Genomic DNA, 24,847 nt, shown 5'->3' with positions numbered 1-24,847 from the left:
AATAAGTCCAGCTCCTTTAATCTTTCCTCATGTTTTGTTCTCCATACCTCTGATCATCCTTGCTGACCTTTTCTGAATCTGCTGCAACTAGTCTATAGCCTTACTACAATGAGATGCTGAACACAGTACTCCAATTGGACTGGGGTATGGTGTAGCTGGTTAGTAGCCAGCTGCAGTAACTCACTACTGACTGAGAGGTTATGAGTTCGAAGCCAGCCCAGGTTAATAGCCTAACTCATTGCTGACCTAAGCAACTCGAAAGACAGTTGCATCTGTCGAGTAGAAAATTTAGGTACCGCTTTGTGGGGAGGCTAATTTAACTAATTTATGACACCATAAAAATGTCCAGCAGAATGTGGGAAGGAATGAGGAAGTACTCCATCAAGGACTCTGTGTCATAAGTGGAAAATGAAGCAGCAGCTCCCCCTGTGGCTAGAATTGAGCATACCCTCATGAAGCCGGAAAATGTTGAATTCCCTTTGTGTTTATGTCTGTATGTCGTATGTCTAATGGCACTGAATGTTTGCCGTGTATATATACAGTGTGATCCGCCCTGAGTCCCCTTTGGGGTGAGAAGGGTGGAATATAAATACTATAAATAAATACTGTAAATAAATAAATAAATAATGTGGTCTGACGAGCATATAATATATTAGAATTAGCTAATGCTCTATCACGCCAGAGCAAATTTCAATATAATACATTCTCTGCGTATTTTGCCAAACTTGTTTGCCAAACTTGTTTGGTTTAACATTTTTGATACTGCAGCTCTGCTTTCAATGTGAACATGTTTTGTTTTACTTTCTGAATAGTTAATTCTAGTGCTGCCAAGGTCAATACACTTCATTCCATTTTTAATTAAGGAAAACAGCCTTCTCTCCCCACAAAGTTCATGACTCAGGAGTACACCAGCAAAACAACCTTTTATTACATTTGTTCAATTATCCAGACTGTAATTGTAAGACTCAATATTTCAATCATCATAAAAATCAGTAGGAAAGTAATGTTTTGAAAATAGGTCAAGTTCAACTTAGGAAACAAAAGTTTTTTTCTCCCCTCTTATACTTGTAATTATACACAATTGGTTCCTCAAACAGAAACAAGAATTAAAATTCCCTTCAAATTCTCCCCATTGCACTTGTTACCACCAGAACTACATGGAGGACGTTACAACACAAAATTACAAGAGGAGCAGAATTTACTCGTACAAAAACGGACAAGGACTCTATGCCTATGTACGCTTTGCAAAACCGGGGCCACATTAGTACAGGTCCACTAGTACTACCTCTAGTCAGCTCACAAGACAGGTACAAAATGGACCTGAAAATCTCTGACAACCTACTGCATCCATTTCTGGGGAGAGGCTTATTCTATGTACCAGTTCAATTTAGCATTGGCCCTTTTACGACGTCTGTTAATGTCTTGTTACAGCCACAGTATTCTTTGTTTAAAATCCTAATTTTACACATCATCAATTCAGTGACTATGCAGCAGTATATTATGCACAAATCAAGAATAAGCTTCACATGACCTTCCTCATATTGATCATCATGGGGCACAATTTCTACCTTCATTTTATATGCTAAAAAACACCCTGCTTCATTTGCTGAGCCTTCAAAAAGTCATTTGCATGATTTTTTTGACCCGCTGAAAGCATCCATTGTTTAAAGAGAACATTAGTGTCATTGTAGAAAGAAGGCAAAGGCAGACTTATTTTGCCATTCAAGTATTGTTATGAAAGGGAGCCAAAGCCATTGTGCTTTAACCAGCAGCATTTCTGAGATCTTGTGGGGGAGGAATAGCAAGAAGAGGGCTAGGATTATAGCTTATACTTGCTTTAAAAAAAGCTTGTTTCAAAACAAATTTCCCCAAATTTCCATGGATTTAAGGCTGTCATCTTGTTAACAAAGAGGAAACGGATTGGTTTTATGAATTATGAAATTAATTCCTATGACAGTGGTGATTATGGAGATGTTTGTAACATGACACCATTTGTTTTGGGATCAAGTGACAAGTGAGACAGCCAGCATCCTTTGATGAGGGGTTCCCAGGAGATGTCTGTGGCAGCTGCAACCTTCTGGGGATTGACTGTGTCCACTGGAGTTGCCTCATTCTAACTCTACAAGTAACAAGACAGTTCTGGTGAATGACACCCTCTGTCTTGCACAATTGGGGCGGTGGGGGGGTGGAAGTGGTCCAGGAATCAAGGCAAGAGCATACAACAGCTCACTGGTAGAAGAATAAGGCAATGAACACACAACTTTGGTGGAGTAACGATTTTCTACCTGTTTCAGCCTGCACTTGCTTGACTTGGCTACTGACCAGCAAAGTTAAATGTTTTGACCTAAAGAAATGACCAGGATCTAGATGAACCGAAGAGGTATTTGGTTATCAACAGGATGTGGTATAAAATGTCCAGGCTGTTTCAAGGTTCTGCACCTTTGCCTTGAGGGAGAGGCAGCGAGACCCAAGACCTCCAAGGGCTGTTGCAATAGTATACTGTGCAAGTTACGCAGTTTGTTCTTATGCTTCAATTGCATCCCACCATTTATTTTACGGATATTGCCCTAACTAATGACTCAGAAGGACGTGGATATTATATTGACACTTCTCCAGGTAGTTCCAGCAGAAATTACGAACTGCTTTTTACAGTTTTTATTCCAGGAAATGTGTTCATGATGGCCCAAGCAGGAACAGCTGTCCAGACTTGGGGCTACTAGATTCCCTTTGCACCTACATAAGCCTCCCTGATCCTCCTTTATTTGTTAAGATGACACAAACATTTATAATACACTTAAGTGGAGGTTCTCTTGTGGAAGGAGCATTGCTTGAAACATTAGTTGTAAACACCTTCCTCAAAAGAGATCAGGTGGCACCTTTTCTCAACAGGATTCTCACACACGAGAGAACATTAAAAGTTTCAAAACTAGAGAGGGTTAAACTTTCCAAGTCCAGAAAAATAACCCTCTTAGCTTCCAGGTTCAAAGTTTTTTCTCCTCTAGTTTATTCTCAGTGTGCTCATCTGTCAGTATTGTATGTCCATCACCATTTATTAAACACTTGTCTTTGTCTTGTTCATATTTATGTTCTTGCTTTTGCCGTCTTATTTCTTTATACCGTAAGGTGATGTCACTAGAAATAAAACACAACAGAATTAATTTTATGAATATGTGATTATTAACAGTAGGAATAATCACTGTTCTTTCATTATTATTCTTTCAAGGTCTTGGAATGAGGTTATTATATCCCAGACTCCAAAACCAGTTGTAATCAACCAGTTAAGCAGGACTATATGTTACAATAGTCTTGAAAAACTTACTCACTTTATTATTCCAAGCCCAACTGCTATGATATAGCCGCTAGAGATGGGCTTTCGGGACTTACCTTGTTCTGTTTCGTGTCCCGGCTTTCGTTGAGGCCCTGATCTGTTTTTGTCTGATCTCCCAAAATTGGGAGATCAGACATCTATTTTTCGTTTTGTTTCATTTTTTTCTGGAGGGCAAGGGGAAGGCACCAGCCAAGGCCACAGCAGCAGCCATCACTGGTAAGGAGCAACTCAGCCACCCCCAACCTCCCCCCACCCCCAACCAGGCCTGTGTGCGTAGGCCCAAAGCCTGCACCCGTAGGCCTAGGATCTTTAAGCCTATGGGTGCAGGCTTTGGGCCTAAGTACCCGGCCCTGCGGGGCCCAAGCACATAGGCCCAATGCCTGCCCCCGTAGGCCCTAGGCACCTGGGCCTCGCAGGACTTACAGCACAGTGCCAAATAAGGATCACTCCTTACTCAGCAATTGGCTGCAGGCCCTGCGAGCCCCGGGTGCTTAGGCCCAAAGCCTGCACCCGTAGACCTGGGAACTTTGGGCCTAAGGGAGCAGGCTTTGGGCCTACACACCCGGGTCCTGCCGGGCCTACAGCTGATCGATCTGAAAGGCAGGCTTGGAACCAATATTGGCTCTCGCCTGCCTTTCATTTCAAGACAGTTTTTGTTTCATTAGGGGTCTTTCTGTTTTGTGCCATCCGAATGGACGATATGAAATAGAAATACGAATGAAACAAATGCGATAAATATCGCACACATCTCTAATAGCCGCTATATGTCTTCAGAGAAGAGAAGCAGCCATTTGTTTTATCAGTTGTGACTACTACCTTTCTCTTTTGCTAACTTAAACCCCTATCACGCTACACTGTTATAGCGCTATTATTCCACTTTAACTGCCATGGCAATATATCTTGAAATCTAGGGTTTGTAGTTTGAGAAGGCCCAACAGCTCTCTTCCTGAGAATCTTAAATGCCCTTACCTAATCTGCATATCCCAGGATTTTACATAATGATGGCAATTAAAGTACTTTGTCACACTACACTCTTATTGTGCTTTACCTCTCATGACAACACTGGGCTCATACATAAGGCAGAATTATAGAATGACCATTCCAATGTAACTGTCATGCTTCTATTTTTTGAAATCTTGGGATGTGTAGTTTTGAATACTCAGCCAGAGCTGGGGTCTCACTAAACCCCAAGTTCCAGGGTTCCACAGAATGTTTCCATGGCAGTTAAAAGAAGATGACAGCACTACACACAGTAGTGTGATAAAGCTCTTACTCTCCACAAGCGAGAGGTCTTAAGTTTGGCAAGGCAAAAAGGGAAAAAGTACTTGCATGTAGGGAACAGAAAGAAAAGACAGAATGGAAACAGATGGTTGGCCCTCCGTATCCACACATTCTGCACCCACAGATTCAAACTTCCATGCCTTGTTTATTTTTTTAAATTCCAAAAGGTGTACCTTGCTTTTGCCATTTTATATAAGAGATGCCATTTTGCTACACCACCATATGTAACAGGGCCTGAGCATCCATGGATTTTGGTATTCATGGAGGGACCTGAAACCAGATCCCAGTGGATACCAAGGACTCATTGTACACACATTTATTTCTTGATTTGCTCAGATAAACATAGTGGGGCTGGCCTGAACCTCTTTTTCTGTCACTCAGCACTGAGCCAAGAGGCAAAAGCGCAGAATGCAAAGCAACAGTAAGCTTCCCCGTGTTGGATTGGCAGACCAAATGTGGCAGAATTAAATGCTGCTTCTCTTCCTGATCTACCATCTTTCTTTCTTAGGAAGGCAATGACAGAGGAACTTAGAAAGGACCAATCCTGCCAACTGGAGCACATCATTCAATATGGAATCTTGTAGCACAGAAGTCTACTTTGAAGACATTACACAGGGATTCTGTTTTGCTGGCTTTCCAACTTCAGCAAGGAGAATATGCTTCTTGGCAAGGCAGCTTCAGACAAAAGGACATTCAGGCTAGAGGCATGCGTTTGTTACTGTTTCTCGCTGCTTTCTAGGAAGCAACTGGACAAAAGCAACCCTGTGTGCTTCTTTCATAACAGCTTGCACACGGAAAACAGTTCTCTTTCAATTTGTTCTGAAATGTTTACCAATAAATTACAATCCCTATTTGAAAACCAGCTTCCTCTGCCATAATGGTCTAGGTTCAAAAATTTCCCCCCTGAGTCAAAATCCTGGAGTGCTCCAAGTTTTCATCTTTTGATAGCACATTTCTATAGCATATTTACAAGCTAACCCTTTGTGGGGAAAAATAAGAACTCCACTACCTGATTGAAGATCTAAGTAACTCAGCTGGAAATTTAGTTCTTGCTTACCGAATGAAGAAGCGCCACACTGTCCATGTAAGTACAAGGATGATTCCAAGGATCCAGCACTGAGTAATGTAAAAAGGAAGTGACAATGTTAAAGTGTAGGGATCATATTTCACTACAATAAGGAACTCTGTAGCTGTGATAGCAGCAACCAGCCATGCCTGCTGACCCAGTTTCTTGTGGAACTTCCTGCAACAACAACAAAAAAATTGCTTTAGTATATGGGTACATACATTTCTAAATTCCAAACCATATTTACAAGGCAGATACAGAATACACAGTATTTCTGAAGTTTTGCAAACAAATTTAATTATATTGATATAGTTCAATATGTATAGCCAATGCTATCAACATGGTATTTTTTGTCTTTAAGTTACACCCTGGTGGTGATAATAAAGGATATTGTAATGCTCTTGCCACTATCAGACACTATGATCACGGTGCCCAAGATTCAACTTAGTGTATAACAATAAAACTATCTTGCTGAAGTGAATAGTATACACATGAATATTTATAAACAATTTCCCCTTTTGAACAACATAAAAACATATTTTGCCATAAAATGACCATGTCCATAATAGAGACTGTTATGATTGAGCCTCATGGCTCTGTTACTGGCAGACGTGGGCGTAAGACTCCTCGAGAGTCAGATACTCTCGAGGAGCGAGAAAGAAAGAGACTGCGAGATATCTTTGCAGCACCATCTGACGAAGAGTCTTTTGAGGGGTTTACGGAGAGAATGGAGGAGGGGCTGGTTAGCTCGGAGGAGGATGAGATGGATTGGACTCGGGTGAGGGAGGAATTGGGTGCCACTGGCAATGATGGGATGGAAGATGAATGGGGACCTTCAGGATTAGACCCATGGACAAGCTGGAGGGATGGGACGGGATCCACAGCTGGGGATGCTGTGGGGCGTAGTCAGAGGTGTTCCAGCTCTGATGAGGAAAGTGATGAGGAAACGCCCGGGTTAAGGAGGGCAGCTGATAGTGATGAGGATTTGTAACTGGCATAAAATGAGGCTTGGGAGCAATTGCAAATTGCGTTGGGCAAGGTAATCTGGACGAACGCTTGGGATCTGTGTGGGACGCTTTCCTGAAGACTGGTGTGTTTTCGTGTGCTGATACGTAAGTTGTTTTGGAATTTGGGGTCAGACGGCGGGAGGAATTGTGTGGGCTTTTGTTTGTGCAAACTTGTGCTTAATCTCATTAGCTTTGACCTTCTGTCGTCTTCTTGACGGACGCCATCTCCTGCTTTGGATTTCGGACTGAACTGACCACGGCTTGACTTCCCCCTACTCGGACTTGGTGAAACTACAAACGTCTGCTTCTGGCTTGAACTACGGAAAGGAACTGGGTCTACTCTACTGCTTCAATCCTCGGCTGATCTGTGTGTATTGGAAATCTTGCCTGCTGTGTGGAGGAGTGACTCAAGTTACTCAAAGCACAGTGCTGGCAGCAGAGAGGAATCTGCTGCCAATTAATTGCATTCTTTTGAACACTTTGTTCCCCGGCTTCTGTTTTGTTTATCCCCAGGCTGAAGCAAGCTGTTTTGTTTTTACCCGGATTAAACTCCGGTTTAATCCGGTTTATCTTTTGAACGTTTTTCCTTGCCCCTTTTTGCTTTTAAAGGCTAATACTGCCTGGCCCTTGTATTTTACGGGCATTTTGAGTTCTGTTATCCAATAAACTCTGTTATCTTTGATCTTGTGGCGTTCTGTCTTTGACAGAGACTGTACCAAGATTCATCAAGCGTAACATCTCTGAGCATCTGTTTCTTCAATAAAGACTTATATCTAGTATCTGTTGCTGTAGACACACACATTTCTCACAAAAATCTACAAAGCTGAATTGTGGAAACAATATCTGGTAACCTGTAGGTGAGTTACAATGATGTAAGATGTACTTATCCCACTGCAAATCTCTTTTCTGGATGTTGAAGGGGTTGCAATTCTGTCCTAACTATACAACTTCACAAATCCCTTTGTAAACTCACCTTGCAAGGGTTAACACCTACAGAGCCCTGTCAAGGATCTGATGATCCTCAGGTCTATTTTAAGAAGCTGGACCCTTTTAGAAATCTTCACTGTATTGTAATATCCAACTGTATTTTAGACTATCAAACGTTAATTCTGTAGAACAGGACTTAGTGAAAGTTGAATGCGAACCAGCCAACCAATGTCTTGCATTAGATTTTCTTTCCTAGAACCCTTTCATACTAAAGTATACCATTATAGCACTATGATTCCACTTTGACCTGGAATTGTAGTTTGGCACTCTCCGGTTGAAGATCCTAAATTTATCTAGCTAACCTAAAAGCATTTTGGATGAGGGATGTTCCACTCGTACACAATAAACTCTATCTATTTACATATATGAGAAGAGATATGTCATAGCTTACATGAAGCATGAGCGGAAGCAAGACTATTGAAAACCTGCTTTTAAATATAGGAAAGCAATTACCAACCAGCTTTGACAACACTAGTTTATCTCAGTGAAAAGTTCATTTATATACAACTGTAGAAATGTAAGAAAATTAAATCACTGAATGGGCCTGCACTAAATATATATTTTTTCAAACAAGCCCAATGCAAAAACCATTCCACAGAATCTAGAGAACAATGTGTCACAAGCAGGCCAAGAGGGAATAATTGTACCTATCTAAAGTTGTTTATGAAGTAAACAACTCTTAACAGCTTGCAACAAGTAAGTTACACAGTGGAGGAGAATGAAAGCTTCAAGAGAATTTCTGAGGTCAGATTTCAGTAGAAATCCTTTGTTTAGCTTAGAAGGCAATTAGGAAAACCATGCCCAAGCATTTTTCTAAAATAAAACATTGTTCAGCACAACACTGTAAACACTCAACACCCCAAAGGAAGGAAGAAGCTCTAAAGATCCCAAAAGTCTCCTTATCTTATTTTACTGTCTTCAACTTGGCAATCTTCCATCCAAAGCAGCAACCTGACTATTATTCAAAATCTGAACAAAACATTCTCATTTGTCCTCATCACCAAAAATAGAGATAAAGTACTATGCTAAGCATCTCAATGATCAGGATGTATTCTTTAGAGTATCACTACCTTTGGATCATATCCTCTTATCCTGATTTACCCTCATGTTTAATCCTTTTAGGCCTTGCATCAGGGAGGTGGGTTTCTATGGGTCCCAGCTTTTCCCCACAAACCTTGTCAGGTTCCAAAAAGTGTTTTGAAGAGATAACGAGACCAAATAATCTCAGTGCCCACTCCCGGCTAGCAAACCTATTTCTAGCAGGACTTGGATAGGCCTAACATTCCCAAAACACAATCTGATTACTTTGGATTCTACCTCCTCCCGTCCTTTTGCTTAAAATGGATTTTCTTCTTAGGAGTACATCATTGATATAAATGGGAGGAAATGACATCAATATTTCCCCTATCTTCTCAATTCAATACTAATCCTTCCCAAGCTCCATCTGTTAGAATATCACAAATGGCAAAGTGAAACTTTATCATGATAGCTGTAGATAAGAGCATGAGAGAACTATTAAAGGCAGGGATGAACAGCAGCATGGCAGCAAAGAGGACTTAAAATCTGTTTAAGTGAAAAAGTGGACATGGCTGTGTCAGTGCGCCTGCCTAAGGGGGAAAAACAAAAAATAACAGGTGTAAAGGGGATGCCAGAACCTACAACTTTCTTGCTCTACTTATGGAAATCAACAGACATTTACTGAAAACCATGGGAAGGGAAGGAAAGACCTTATAAAAGCTTATTTTAGTACTCAGCCATGTAAAAACTCTGTCCAGAAAATACTTTGTACCTGATTTCGGTATTAGAAATGGCAGGATTCTCTCATCTAAACTGAAAATATAACATGATGGTGGCCAACATTTTTGTTTGCCTCCTAGACCTTTCTGAGGTTGAGAAAAAATATCCCTGGAATATGATAATTATAATATTTCTTATTATATTAAGTTAGGTAATATTTAATGTATTTTCCACTATCACTTCTCCAAAAGTTGACAAGCTGGTTGTGGAACTGTATTGCTAGAACTACTAATTTCCTTTCTCTTCCAATATATGTATTTAGAAAGAAAAGCATTAATTTGAGAAAAAGCAGAAAAGCATGGAATTTGATTGCACAGATATTTTATCTGTTAGCAAAGCATGTTATATTAGTGCTACTGCTTATAGTCCACAAACTGTCCTATAGTCAACAAAAATAAAACAGCTGTACTGATCAGTCTGTTCATATGCTGACTGTAAGCTTGAATGCTTGGAGATTTCCACTGCATGACAACTCAGGAATAATCTGTAAGCTAAAATAATGTTAGAAGCATTAAAAAAAAATCTTGATTGCAGCCAAGATTGATCATTTGAAGCAACTTCGTACCAGTCCTGAGAGTACTTTTGAAATATTCAGAAGCGGTGGAAGACCACAGATTGGATTAGTTTCAGAGTAACTTCTTCTAAAAAGCAGCAAGGGTGAAAAGGAAAAAGCCAACCATTTCAGCAACCCTAAGTGGTAAAGATCTTCAAAGGGATCATCAAGTTCATATTCACATCACATTTGCCAAATGGCACCATGAACTTACTCCTCGGAGTATGGTAATCTTAGCAGATACCACAATGCAGGCGCTTGACATAACTTTCTGTGGTCAGTTTCATGGGATCCTGCTTACAACAGGGATGAATATAGAGTCTCCTTGCAAATGAAAATGCAGGAAACTAATTTTTTTTTTATTTCGTGTCAAAAGCAATGGTACAGCAAATACATTTCAAATAATGGAAATAAAATAGAAAAGAAAAGAAATCACAAGCAACTAAATAGTTTTGGACCAAAAGCGGGCAACAGCAACCGCATTGTCTGTAGCTTTAAACAACTCCTCCTCCGTGCATGAGGCAGGGCATTGTGGGCAAGCATACATATGCTGAGTTGTTTGTTCAGCTCCACAGTCACACAAGGTGGAGGATTCCTCCAGGTAGTGCCACCTTGCCAAGTTGTCTTTTGATCTGCCCACTCCACTTCTGAATCTGTTCAGGGACTTCCAAGTTGCCCATTCTTGGTTTGCCCCTGGAGGAAGACCCTCTTGGGGGGCCATCCAGTTAGAATTGCCAGGTTTAGCTGCCCAGAGGGACACCCTTGCTGTTGCTGGGGGAACATCAAGAGGAGTGGTGGTTCTCATGAAGCCCTTCCTTGATTTGAGTCTGGTGGGAGGAGGGTGATAGCCATGCAGTGGGTGGCTTTCACAATGTTCAACCTTTTTTCTCTCACCGTTAGCAGCAACTTCCCGTCGCACGTCAGGAGGGGCAATGCCAGCTAACTTGTAGAGTTTATCAACAGGTGTAGGTTTAAGGCATCCCGTGATGATTCTGCATGTTTCATTCAGTGCTATGTCCACCTGCTTTGCATGGGCAGACTTGTGCCAAACAGGACAGGCATACTCTGCAGTTGAGAAAGACAAGGCCAGGGCTGATGTTCTTACTACTTGTGGGTCTGCTCCCCATGCGCTGCCAGTCAGTTTCCGCAGGATGTTATTGCGTGCAGCTACTTTGTGCTTGGTGTTCATGCAGTGTTTCCTATATGTTAGTGTTCGGTCTAAGGTGACACCAAGGTATTTAGGATGGAAACAGTGTTCGAGCTCTTGGCCTTCCCAAGTAACTTTCAGTTTCCTGTTGGCTTCGCGGTTACGTAGGTGGAAAGCACACACTTGTGTCTTGGCAGGGTTCGGCTTCAGGTGGTTCTCTTTGTAGTAGCTGGAGAGATCTTTCAAGGCATTGGTGAGTTGCTTTTCAACTGTTTCAAAATCTTTTGCTTGTGTTGTAAGGCCAAGGTCATCAGCATATATAAAGCTCTTTGTGAGTGGTGGTTGTGGCTGATCGTTCGTGAAGATATTAAATAAGGTCGGTGCAAGGACGCTGCCTTGGGGTAAACCATTCTTTTGCCTCCTCCATCTGCTTTTCTGGCCCTGAAACTCCACATAGAAGCTGCGGTTTTCTAAGAGGGTCTGGAAAGTTTTTGTAAAGTCAAAGTCCCGGGTGATATGGTAGACTTTATGCAGCATTTTTCTATGTTGCACCGTGTCATAGGCTGCCGTAAGGTCCACAAAAACTGTTCCCGTGATGCAGCCTTTCTCGTAGCCTTCCTCGATATGTTCAGTCAGATGAAGAATTTGACCTGTACAGTTTTTCCCTGGTCTGAAACCTGCTTGTTGTGCAATAAGCTTGGGTTCGATAACAGGTCCTAGTCGATTTAATAGCATCCTCTCATAGACTTTATATAGATGACATAAGAGGGAGATTGGTCGATAGTTCCTGGCATTGGAGGCATCTTTACCAGGTTTTAAGATGGCAATTATCTTAGTTTTCCTCCATGCTCTGGGATCTGTTGGTGTGCCAGGCATTGATTGTAGAATTTCAAAAGCCAGTTTTCAGCTTTGGCCCCCAAGTGTTTGATTTGCTCCATCATCAGGTCATCTAGGCCAGGTGCTTTACCAGTCTTACATCGCTTGATGGCTTCTCTGAGTTCTTTCAGGTTTAGAGGAGAAGACAACTGGTGGGTTTCAAGTTCTGGCACCCTGTTGATTTTCATCTTTATTCTGCTGCAGTTGGTTTTCCCATTCTGAATTAGCTGGTGAGCTATCTGGTCTGATGTCACGTTCGCGTGTCCAGGGTTGACCAGAGGGTCACTATCCAGGCGTCTAGGAACGCCTGGAAACTAATTAGGAAACTAATCTGACATGGATATTCTGTCATTGAGCAGGATTTCCAATATTTTGCCTAGGAAGGGAAGCAAGGTTGTTGGTAGAGGTAATAGGAGCTTTTTTATATCAAGAGCACTTTTAAGGCACACTTTTCATGCTATAAACTAGATGTTCCTTACTGACAGAGAAGTGATAAACTCTGGAAAAGCCTTGTCCAGGTGAATAGGAGAGACATACTACAGGACTAACTGAAGTCTCCTCCTCTTCCCCAAACAAACCACAAAATAAACTCTAGGGCAAAGTGGAATATACCTTTTTCAAGTATAGTTGAAGAGAAGCAATCTCAGGAAGATGACTTGAATCAGTAAAGGAAAAAATAAGTACACGGCTGATCTCTGTTACCTCATATGCTAATTAGGAAAGCAGGGAACAAGTACCTCTAAGTGCGACACGTTTCAACATTCTAACTTGCACACTCTTAACTTGAGTGAGAATTAGTTTTAAAAAATTACCCCTTGAAGGCAAAATCCCAAATTAACTTACAGAATCCCTTTAAAAACATACCAAAGTTAGTTTTAGTGTTGTGTTTCATCAGCATAAATGCATGTTGCAATTTTTAAAGTATTTTTGCGGAGAATTCAATAAGCATCTTTGCTCTGGCATAATATCTTTCTTGTCTAATCACCAAATTTGCTTGGCTCTTATTTTAAGAGGCACTAAGCCAGAGGAGAGGAAATAGTTACACAACTCTGTTGCAATAATATGGGCACCTTAAAGACTAACAAATAATTTGGCATAAGTTTCTGTGAACTGCAGCCCTCTTCAATTAGATCCAAAGAATATTGTCTCAGTAGGATGATGACTGCATATGATTGGCAAAGAATCAGAAAAAATTGCATGGGATGGTAAAACAGAGACTCTTCAGATTAAAGAGTAAATATGCCTTTATAAAAAGAAAGTTATCTGCTTGTTATCTGCTTGCAAAATTCTCATCAATGACAAACATCGGAGAGAGTTGGTTCTTCTTAAATTTATACAGAATCTGGAACTTTGATTTTAAGGGCTGATTGGTCACCTTTCCCAAGTAAGAAAGTATCCCTATACAACTCTGGAGTGATGACTGAGCTTGTTGACAAAAGTCCTTGATTTCTGTATCTTGCATTAGCAAAGAATAGTAACACATCAAATCAGTAATGAGGCGCTAGTGACTGGTGAAGCTCCCCTGTTCCAATGTTATGCATGTGGTTGAACAGAAGGCAGAGGAATAAAAGACAGAAGTTTTTTTCAACTGAAACAGAAAGGCCAGAAGATGAGCCAATTTGTTGAGGAGAGGAGCTCACTTACAGAAATGGAGACCCCTTCTTACCTTGAAGCAGGAAGCACATCCCAAACCAGCAGATCCAACTCGAGGGGCAGGGAATGGCCTGAAATCCGACTAAGTAATCAAGATTGGCCCTTCTTTCCCACTCTAGACTTGCAAGTGAAACTGCTGATCTTCATAAAATATTGGAACGCTAGGTACTGAACACAAGACACTTTTTGTATTGCCCAGCGAAGAGACAATAAGCCAGTCTGTCAGCCGGTTTGATTCATTATCACTAAATAACTGCTAAAAACACAAAAAGAAAAAGAAAAAGAAAGACTCTGGGGATTTGAGCCCTACTGACTGTGAAACAATGATGTTGAACAAATAACTGTAATCAGGAAGCTGTTTTGTGCATGCACTGCTGGGAGAGGGCAGATGTGTAATATATTTGCAATATACAGAAGGGCAGTGATACAAAAATCAAAAGAATCTGCTGGAGAAATCTTAAGGAACAAGCACACTGAAGGATCTTTATAACTAGACCCTTCCAATTTGACCATTTCCTCAAGGCTACAAGAGTGACAGTCCCAATGTAAAGACAAATCAAAGGTCTTATATGCAAAAGTGAGCAGCATTCAAGCTAATCTGAATCATGAGCAGCTTGGTGTGCAACCCTGCATATCTGAGAATACCATGGTGCACACTGACATTGCCAACCAAAGCTTATGCATTTTGCCAGTAACTACAAAATATGTGTTCAGTTTATTTCTCAAAAAATGAAATTACTCTAGGACAGTGTTTCTGAACCTGTGGGTCCCCAGATGTTTTGGCCTTCAACTTCCAGAAATCCTAACAGCTGGTAAAGTTGTAGGTCAAAACACCTGGGGACCCACAGGTTCAGAAACACTGCTCTAGGCAGTACCAGACTGCTGATCCACTGCCTTGGTATTTTGCCAGCATGTTATCAACTAAACTTAATAAGAGGAATAACTTACGGATCGTCCATGAAGTCATAGATTTCTCTCATGGCTACACCACCCACATTCACATAAAAGACAAGTCGCAGCAAAACCAAGTAGTGCTCTGGAGGCATCCACAGGACAAACTTCAAGTAAAAAGTGTTCAATTCTGCCAATAAAAACTGACACACATATACTATTCAATCCCTTGATTTTCAGACAATCCCAGTTATTCAAATCCAAAATGTGTCATAATTTCCTAAACTTTAAGACTGAGTATATTTGAGGTACCTAGCAATAATGATATCCTCAGCCCAAAGTGAAGTGTTCCCATATAGTGTAGTTTTTTTTATTCTGCAAAATTAAAATTTCACAAGTTCTTAAAAATACACCCACGCTTCCCACTCTTATGATAGTGTAACCAGTCAGTTGAAATTCAATGCAATGGAAATGTTCAAAATCCACAATTAATTCCTACAAAATTATGAAGTAAGACAATCCATACAGGGAACATGGGGTCTCTCCTGCCACAGTGAATTGGGGCACTAAACATTTCCTATCTATAAAAAGCCATGTGTACATTATTAAGATGGTAAAATCTGTTTTGGGATATATATGTCAACTGGTTGCATCTGTAAAAAAAAAAAAAGAAGAGTTCTTACTATAAAAATAATACCACACACTGCTAGCCATCTGCGAAGGCTGGATGCTGGCTTCCACTCAAATTTAACCCAGCTGTAAGGTGTGAATTGGAAAGCAATTCTCTTCATTTTGCCTCTGAGGGGAAAAGCCACAAGAAATTACTTATTGCAAATGATATTAGCATATGGTGAATTATGGTTTCTTTTTCAACACCTACACAGAGGCATGCTGTGATACTGCAAGTGATATATTCATCTTGATTCGTAGCTACTGATATCTGTATCAATCATTAATCTGTCCAATTAATTTTAAAGATATCCAGACTGACAGCCATAACTATACTCTGTGGCAGTTAATTTAGCAGATAAATTATGTGTTGTATTAAGACATCTTTTTCTCTGTTCTGAAGTTCCAACCATTCAGCTTCAGTGGATAACCCTGATTCTCATGTCTGACATCATGTACAATCTTATATACAGTAGAGTCTCACTTATCCAAGCCTCGCTTATCCAAGCCTCTGGATTATCCAAGCCATTTTTGTAGTCAATGTTTTCAATATATCGTGATATTTTGGTGCTACATTCGTAAATACAGTAATTACAACATAACATTACTGCGTATTGAACTACTTTTTCTGTCAAATTTGTTGTAAAACATGATGTTTTGGTGCTTAATTTGTAAAATCATAACCTAATTTGATGTTTAATAGGCTTTTCCTTAATCCCTTCTTATTATCCAAGATATTCGCTTATCCAAGCTTCTGCCGGCCCATTTAGCTTGGATAAGTGAGACTTCACTGTACTATATTCCCTCATGTATAAATAAATCTCATGTATAAGCCAAGGGAAGTTTTAGGGGTCAAAATTATGGGTTTTAATGTAACCTATAAATAACAGAAAAATGACCAAAAAACCCCCCAAAACAAAACAAAAAAACACTGCCCTTGTCGCCTGCAGATGCCATCTGGCCTGAATTTTAAGCTGCCATAAAGAATTCAATATCTGCTACTTTCTATTTTCTCACAGTAGTTTTCATTCTTGTTTTTGAGAATGCTGCCATTGCTATTAACTGACCTGTGGATAGTGCTGGTACGCATCAGAATGCAATGACGTTATTTTCTCAAAAGACATTAATACACATGAAACCAAGCTCTAAGATATATATCTTGCCAGTTTAAGTAGAAACTTTCATAATTTAACATACTTGTATGTGGGAATGTTCCAAAGTCCTTGCCATTTATATGTTTTTAAGGAAAGCCACCCCAACGTCTTCATTCCACAGTAAATGCCAAGCCCATTGCATAAGATTACATCCATAATCCACTACGGGGAAAAAGGGGAGGGACAGTCTCTATATTAATGTCGTCACAACAGATTACATGTGTTCATAATTTATTACATATTTTATCATATAATTTTGAGACATATTTCATAAATTAATTCAAGATCATCATTATTATTATTAACTTTATTTATACCACGCCTTCTTCCCCAAGGGGACTCAAGGCAGCAAACAGTCACATGTAAACAATTCATAAACTGTAAGGATTAAATCTGAAGAATTCGTATGTCACTTTTTCACCATCAAATATGCACAATGCATTACCCCATCCATTTCCCCTCTAATAGTTGTTAGTACAACTTACATTACAGTGCATTTGCTGAGTTGGTTCAGAGTTCCTGTGATTATTCCTATACTAACTAGCTAGGATATTTGTTTCTGAACTTTTACGACAATCTACCATTTCCTTCTGAACATTTTCCTTCTTCTGTCAAGATTTATTATCTGTTCTCTGTCTAGGATTGCACATTTCATTTCATGTTTACTCCTGCCTTGCTGGTCTTCTCTCTTGCCATGTTTCCACTGTACACTATAAGAACTGTCTGCTTTAAAGAATAAAGATTTTTTAAAGAAAAAATCATTTTAAATATTTTTTTACAATAGTAGTATCTTACTTGCTCTCTACTCCTTCCTCTCTTCCCTTCCTCTAGTATTAGTTAGATCACAAAAAATTTCATGCCATTTCTCATAATCTCATTTTGCTGAACATATATATGATTATCTGTAAAATGATTCAAGGAACAAAAGCAATCTCAAATCTAGATTTAATCTTCTTTATAAAATTATACTCACATGGTCCCACCAACATTCACTGAAGTTTGGAAGCTGATGTTCTAAACTGTACTCCAGACATTCAAACATCACACTGATAATCATGCACATCCACCAATCGCGGATCATTAGTGTCTAAAAAGAAATGGCAAAATGAGATCATTATCCCAAATCTTGGTGACTCATTTTTGAAAAATGTTGGAAAATGTGAGTACACTTGAAAAGACACTGTAGGCTATACTATAGATGTTATACTATATATTATATATATATTATACTATAGTTACTTAGGAAGAGAAATAATTGTAGACCTTTGGAACACAGGACATTATAACTATGTGGCAGTGTCAGCAACAGAACCTGCTAACCCTGTATTCAAAGAAGCAAGACATAATTTTGATTCTTGATCCCCATTTTAAACATTTGCTACATCATAAAGTTGTTTGTATTTCAAACTGAAAAAAATTGTGGATCATTTGAATATTTGTTTAAAAGAGTACCCAGCAGGTATGACTCTACTATGTCCGACTTTGGACTGAGAAAAGGAGATTGAATGGCACAGATCATTTTGAAGAATAGAGGTCATACACTAAAATCAGTGCTAACTACAAAGCAATACAGAAGTTTTTGCATTGTCATAATGTTGCAAGACCTATTGCAAAATATTCAGAGAATAAACAAGAGAATCCTACTTGACTAAACTATGGGAAACACATTTCCTAAGATAGTGCTGGTCAAAGTGGTGGATCATGTATTAATGAATGCCAGCTGCAAGCCATTATTTGTTATTCTGTGGCAAGTTTCCAGGAAAGAAAGAAAGCTTAAGAAGTCCTGTCCTAAACAAAGTTTATGAAACTAAAGTGTTCTACCTGGAATACAATATCAGAATATTAGGTTGATTATGATTTATAAATTGTGAATGCTTAACATGTAAATATCTATGGAAGGGAAAATGTAGGAAAAATACAACTTTGTGAAAATTATTTTATCACAGGCCAGAGTCAAGTTGTTTTTTTAAAGTTTCATATGAAAATAATGTAGTTAATTAGGGTAAAAGGTATTAAAAAGGAGTCTAGACAACTATTTTGGTGTTATATAGTGTATATAAAAAGCCTGACAGACAAAACGTATTAAATTTGTTATTGCACGGAAAGCAAGAAATAATTTGAGTCTAAATACACAGATGACTGCCTTACATAATTAATTCTGCACATTGTTAACATTTAAATAGGGCGAGTGAAGCTTCAAAAGCTAACAACAACTGAATACAGAAAACACACATTCTTACCTTCAGATACCAACCAAGGAAATGAGCAGGAACAAATCCATCCAGTTTGTCCTGTAATTCAAGCAGAACAATGAAGCTACACAGATTAGACCCATTTTCCTTAAGAAAAATAAATCAAGATAACTATCTGAAACTTCTACCAGAGAATGTGGTTGCAATACAAAATGCCTTCTTTAAAATATATTAAAATGTTTCCTATCTTTTGAGTAACATTGTAAAAAAAAACAAAAAAAACCCAAACCCAAACAGTATGACCTCAGGGGGAGGATCTAGTATAAAACAATAATCACAATAAAAACAGAAAATAAAGAGGAGAGAAATGAAATATATTCATTCTAATTGTGATAACTGCCAGGAGTTCTATGTTTTATGAAATTTAATATATTTTACTGATTTTATTGGTATTAACTATGTATTTTTAATATTGCTGTATTTCATTCAATTTTAATATTTATATCCTTCAGGTTTTAATTCACACATTGTTATTATTATTAGTGTTAGCTGCTTTGAGCCTCCTTTGAGAGAGAAAAAGTAGAACATAAATACTACTACTGTACTTCTAATAGTAATTATATTAATAGATCTAAGTGATGAATATGCAACATTTTAATTAGATGACATCTTCCACTGAAGTATATGTGTCCCTTTGCTGCACTCAAAACACAAGGTGTAACCACAGAAATGGCTGTTTTTGTTTTTGTGTGAGTCTTACTTTTCAAAAGACAAAGTAAAAAGTCTTGACCCATGAAATCTATGGTATACATAACTAATGTCAACCTAGATTTTAAAATCTTTCCAGATTTTATATCACCAGATCATCTTGATTCAGAATCATCACAAAGCCTGCATTTCAGTCACCTTAGTTTCACCAGACAAAAGATTATATCTTAAAGTTGCCACAGCAAAACCTGAACAGCAACAGAGAACAGGTGCAAATTTTCTTCAGTAGATTCTAAAGGGTGCAGAGGAGTTAAATAATTTAATCCCACATCTAAAGTGTCTAGTTAGATTAGCATGCTCTAATCAACAAAGGGGTTGGTTGGCAGGCTACAAGTAGCATACATACATTCTAATTTACCAGGATGAAAAAGAAAAAGAAAGTCAGAAAAGGAGGAGGAGGAGGAGGAGGAGGAGGAGGAGGAGGAGGAGAAGGAGGAGGAGAAGGAGGAGGAGGAGGAGGAGGAGGAGGAGGAGGAGGAGGAGGAGGAGGAGGAGGAGAAGGAGGAGGAGAAGGAGGAGGAGGAGGAGGAGGAGGAGGAGGAGGAAGGGCGTCACTAAGAACAGTGGAATCAGATGAGCTGAATAACACTGGCCAACACACATTTTGGTGCCTCAGATATTGGTACTGGTTCTTGGTCTATTTGACCTGCTGATTCCAAAAATGGCATCAGTTTTTCCCTATCAGATCTAGTTTTTGAGCTACAGAACAAATGCCACATTCTAGTCTTCATCTGTTCTCCCATAGAAAATAATGACAACCATACTTAAGAAACTAGAGCTTATCCAATATGAGTTTCTGAAACAGCACCCCAAATAATCCCAGGAACAGGCCTAACAATCATTTTTTTTTGGTTGAGCTGTGTAATTAATGACATTAATAGAAGGTCCATAATTATGTTTATATAATTTATGCTACTGCTTTCTAGTCACATGAAAAAGGCAAAATGTTATGCTAGGCACTGATGTCACAACCCCTATGCATTGAAACCTTACTTAGCAACCCTTTGGAACACAATATTTCATTTTCAATCCTATATTTGCAGCTGAAGATGATAAACACTTCCTTTTAAAATTATGAAACCTGAGATTCTAGAAAGCTGAATTCTGCATTGACAAAGGTTTCCGTAATACACTGTACATATTTCACAGCATTACATAATACATTGTGCAAACTGCTAGAACCTAAACATATTAATTCAGTAAGATCTTTCAAATTTAGTATCTCACCCAAATATTGTGAAAGGGATCTGTCCTATTGTCTGGATCATATATAAGGCAATTTCCACCATAGTCTCTTTCTGGCAAAGGAACTCCTAAATTAGGATCAATGAACTTCATAAACTGTCTTCCATCATGTACAGTCTGCAGAATTAAATAAATCTGTTAGAAATAGTTCATCTTGACAATGGAACATAGCAGAATGTAGAATACATTTTTCACCAGTAACTGAAAATATGACATAAAAGTCAATCGTCTTTCAATGGAAACAGAAGAATATTCACCGATAGCTTAAAGAACAGAAGTTATAACCCAACATAGTAACAATTCTAAAGCAAGTTATTTTATCTCCTACATCTGATTGCACACTGATACTAAGGAAACTCAACACACAGCCCCAGAGATGTCTTTTAGTTTTCTATCCATTCCCACAAGATAGATTGCATCTGCCTGAAAAACAGAAGAAGAACTACACTTGGCTCTCTAATATGTGGGAAGAAGGTGGGATCCCCTCAGTAAAAACCTCTGGTAAAATACTTGGTTATATAGGACTAATAAATTTCAGTTTAACAACAGCACTGCAAAAAATATACTTTTCCCCTTTGCAGCAGCCCTTGCGAAGGATTACAATGAGGAAAATAGCGTTTGAAATTTAGCTCCTTCAGTTATTAAATCTGTAAACACCAGTGAGAGAAAGGGTGCTTCCTGTCCTCTTTGTAACATAACCCAAAACTCCCTTTATGACATGAAACTCTTAGATTTGCTATAGATAGTCAGGGACTAATGCAAAGTTGCTGATAAATAAATTTCTATTGTGGTTGAAGCCTGTGACTTAAATTTGTAAGGAGAGTATGACCTGAGCCTTTTCATGGGAGGCACTCTCAAGACATTTTAGCATGAGATACAACCCACTGAGCATGCTGCACACAACATTAACACAGCAATCAAGGCTATCATTTCTATAGCTCATGAAATTGTGAAGTACAGCTTCTATGGCTTAGATGCCAGAACAGTGATAATTAAAACCCTCTCCAATTGCTCTAAAGAGACTAATTCACAGGACCATTCATGAGGCTTCTCAATGTAGGACTTCCATCTAAAATGTCTGCAAACTACAAAAGAAAGAGAACAAACCTAACCAGGAAGACAAAGATTTGAAGGAAAAGTATATCACAGACTGCTCTTTCCTGCTGTTTACATAATGGTGAGAAAGAAAACAAATGAGAATGAAAAAGCTCTGGCTCTTTACTTGTAAAAAGAATAAAATGATGAAGAAAGAGGGGATGAGACACTGCCTCCTCTAACAAGCATATTTTGTACTCTGTTACACACATTTCCAACCTTTACTTGGGCCAATGAAAAAGAAATAATTATTATTGGGAAGAGGAATATCTTAGTGACAAAGCATTTGCTTTGTTTGGAACATGTTCCAGATTAAAGCCCAAACATATCCAACTGAACAAACAAGCAAACAAATAAAATCAAATACCAGAAATACCCTAAGACTTTGAAGTGCTTTTACCAGTAGAGAACAAACACTCAGTGGCTATGTCATCTGACTTGGTAAGGCAGTATCATCTGTTCGGACTGATCTATCCTTCTAAATTCAAAGTGATAATAGAACTAACTAGTATGGGATGGTGATAGTAAACATGATCTTTGATTTTACCTTTTAGAATGTATTTGAACCTGTAATTTAAAAATTCCTTACCTGAAAGAGAATGAAGATGAGGAAAAGCTCATACACCACACTGACACACAACCAAAATCTCCAGTAAGCTAGAGGAAAAAAGAGAGGAAAAATACACTGAACACACACAAAAAACAGTTCTGATGGCTGTATTTATTTTAAAATATATTTAAGGCATATTATGGAATAGCTGTTACTGCCAAACACCATCTAGGAAAGCACATTTTTTCAATGAAGTCATCATATTTTGCAACATTAGGACACATTTAGTGTTGGTTATTTAAGGATGTTTTTGCCATAGATAGTTTTGTGGTACATGTTGTATTTATGGGTTATGTAATGTTTTATTTGTTTATCTGTTTTATTTCTGCTTTGTGTCATGTAATTTCTGTTGTTTTAACCATTGTTCGCCGCTTTGAATCCCACCCAAGGGGGAAAAGTGGGATAAAAATAATTAAATAAAAATAATAGATAAATTTATTCTGTATTACAGTGAGTCCTTGGTATCCGTTAGCATTTGCTTCCAGGACCCCATGGATATCAAAATCATTAGATCCAATGGCATAATTATATATAATGGCAAATAACAAGATTTGCTTTTGGGGTTTCTTTCCCTTAACATTTTCATGTGGATGCAAAAACAATGCATATGGAGAGACAACTGTACTGGCCAATGTTGCCTTGGCGTATTTAACTGCTACACAAAGATATCAAATATATGAAGACAAGACAAGATGATGCCTTGTGATGTATTTTAAGATGATTATGTTAGGTTCTTGGTTAATGCTTTTAACTATTTTGTTCTGTTATGTGTTTTAATCTTGTACTGTGTTTTAATTTTTGATATGCTGAAACTTTTCATTCTCTGGGCTTTGTCCCCATGTAAGCTGCCCTGAGTCCCTATGGGGATATGGAGGTGGGCTATAAAAATTAAGTTGTTGTTGTTGTTATTATTATAAACCTTTAGAATCTGAAGTGAGATGAAGTTCCTACCAAACACATTTTCGCTTCTCCTGTTTCATTACCAATGAATGATGAGTCTTTCCTCCAAACTTATGCTGATGTTTAACACATTGATGGTATCTTCTTTTTAGTAGTAACCTTCCATTATTTTGCATAGTTCTAAAATTTGCTTATCTTTCTAAAATATTATACATATTATGAGTGCCATTAGGATGGGAAGATTAGGTAACATACTTTAAAATAGCCTTTTTCCTCCATTCTCACCCAATCTTGTCCTAGTGAAAGCTAGCAATGTGAAGCAAGGTACTTCTGAAGACATTAGCATATTTGGCATAAAATATAGTTATACCAGTGTCACGTATTTCTAGCTTACTCGCTGGTATTATTTATTAATGGATTACTTATATCCTTGCATTTCAGTCTAATAATTCTTCAAAAGCAGCTTACAAATAAATAAAAACTAAGAAACCTATATAAAAAAACAAAGTTACAAAGATCTTTCTCACAGGGTTAACTAGTGACGTATCGTCTAAAGTGGGCTCTGATACTTTTTGTCTCATCAAAAGCTTTCACGGTCAAAATCACTGGAGTGTTGTGTGGTTTCCGGGCTGTATGGCCATGCTCTAGCAGCATTTTCTGCTGACATTTTGCCTGCATCTGTGGCTGAGATCCTCTGAAGACACCAGCCACAGATGCAGGTGAAGCATCTGGAAAAAAATGCTGCTAGAACAGGCATGGGCAAACTTTGATCCTCCAAGGTGTTTTGGACTTCAACTCCCACAAATTCTAACAGCCAGCAAGCTGGTTGGGATTTGTGGGAGTTGAAGTCCAAAACACCTGGAGGACTACAGTTTGCCCATGCCTGTTCTTAAAACAGCCATACAGTCTGGAAACCACACAACACTCAATTTTTTGCCTCCTTCCCCATAAAGACGTTAGTGACAGACAGTCCTATGGAGAGAATCAGGGGAGTGATTTTGAATGAAATGGGAGCGGGAATCTATGTTATTTCTCCTTTCTCTTTCAGTATAGCTAAAAATCTCTTTCAGATATACTGTAACTCCGGATTGGTGCAAGTCACTAATAGTGTGTATCCTTTTCTGAAGATAGTCACTAGTAACCGCAGTTCTCCAGGGATACTACTGAAATTACCAGATGCCGCAATACAGTCCTGCACATTTCTACTCAGAATTCAGTGAGGCTTACTCTCAAGTTAATGTTCACAGGACTGTAAACGAGGGCAGCACTGTTTTGACAAGCGCATGAGTAGAAGGCCAATGTTCTTCATTCACTTTAGAATTTGCTTACAACCACAACTCAAACTAGTGTGGAGAAAGTTCCTGAAGATAGCAGAACCAGTTCACGCAGCCCCAATTATTGTTGTCAGGAGGCTAAAGGGCAAGTAAAAGATTTTCTATGTAAGGCCACTGACCGACATGAATCTTTCAGTCAGCATATAATGTTACGCAAGTGGAAGTGCCCTTGTGAAACAAGACTTTTTTCTTCCATCCGCACCACAATTCTGCCTCAACAGAGGATTTTGTGTTATGCTTTCTATTGTGCTAAACTGTCACCAAAAGTGGATTGATCTTTCCATATAGATGTGT

General features: G+C 38.7%; 1 protein-coding gene across 1 annotated transcript in view; it reads right to left on the bottom strand.

Annotated features, from left to right (window-relative positions):
• Positions 1 to 904: 904 nt before the first annotated feature.
• Positions 905 to 24,847, bottom strand: part of ptdss2 (phosphatidylserine synthase 2) — a 48,644-nt gene continuing 24,701 nt past the window's right edge. The window contains exons 4-12 of the mRNA XM_003214853.4: positions 22,299 to 22,366; positions 20,597 to 20,731; positions 18,650 to 18,700; positions 17,383 to 17,496; positions 16,453 to 16,571; positions 15,270 to 15,384; positions 14,644 to 14,789; positions 5,667 to 5,852; positions 905 to 3,132 (exon numbers count right to left, since the gene is read on the bottom strand). Coding sequence (XP_003214901.2) covers positions 2,982 to 3,132; positions 5,667 to 5,852; positions 14,644 to 14,789; positions 15,270 to 15,384; positions 16,453 to 16,571; positions 17,383 to 17,496; positions 18,650 to 18,700; positions 20,597 to 20,731; positions 22,299 to 22,366 — 1,085 coding nt within the window. The 3' untranslated portion in view covers positions 905 to 2,981. The remainder of the gene's footprint in view (positions 3,133 to 5,666; positions 5,853 to 14,643; positions 14,790 to 15,269; positions 15,385 to 16,452; positions 16,572 to 17,382; positions 17,497 to 18,649; positions 18,701 to 20,596; positions 20,732 to 22,298; positions 22,367 to 24,847) is intronic.

The sequence above is a fragment of the Anolis carolinensis genome, chromosome 1 (genome assembly GCF_035594765.1).
Source record: "Anolis carolinensis isolate JA03-04 chromosome 1, rAnoCar3.1.pri, whole genome shotgun sequence".
Classification (NCBI taxonomy): domain Eukaryota; kingdom Metazoa; phylum Chordata; class Lepidosauria; order Squamata; family Dactyloidae; genus Anolis; species Anolis carolinensis.
This window is presented reverse-complemented; position numbering and strand designations above follow the sequence as displayed.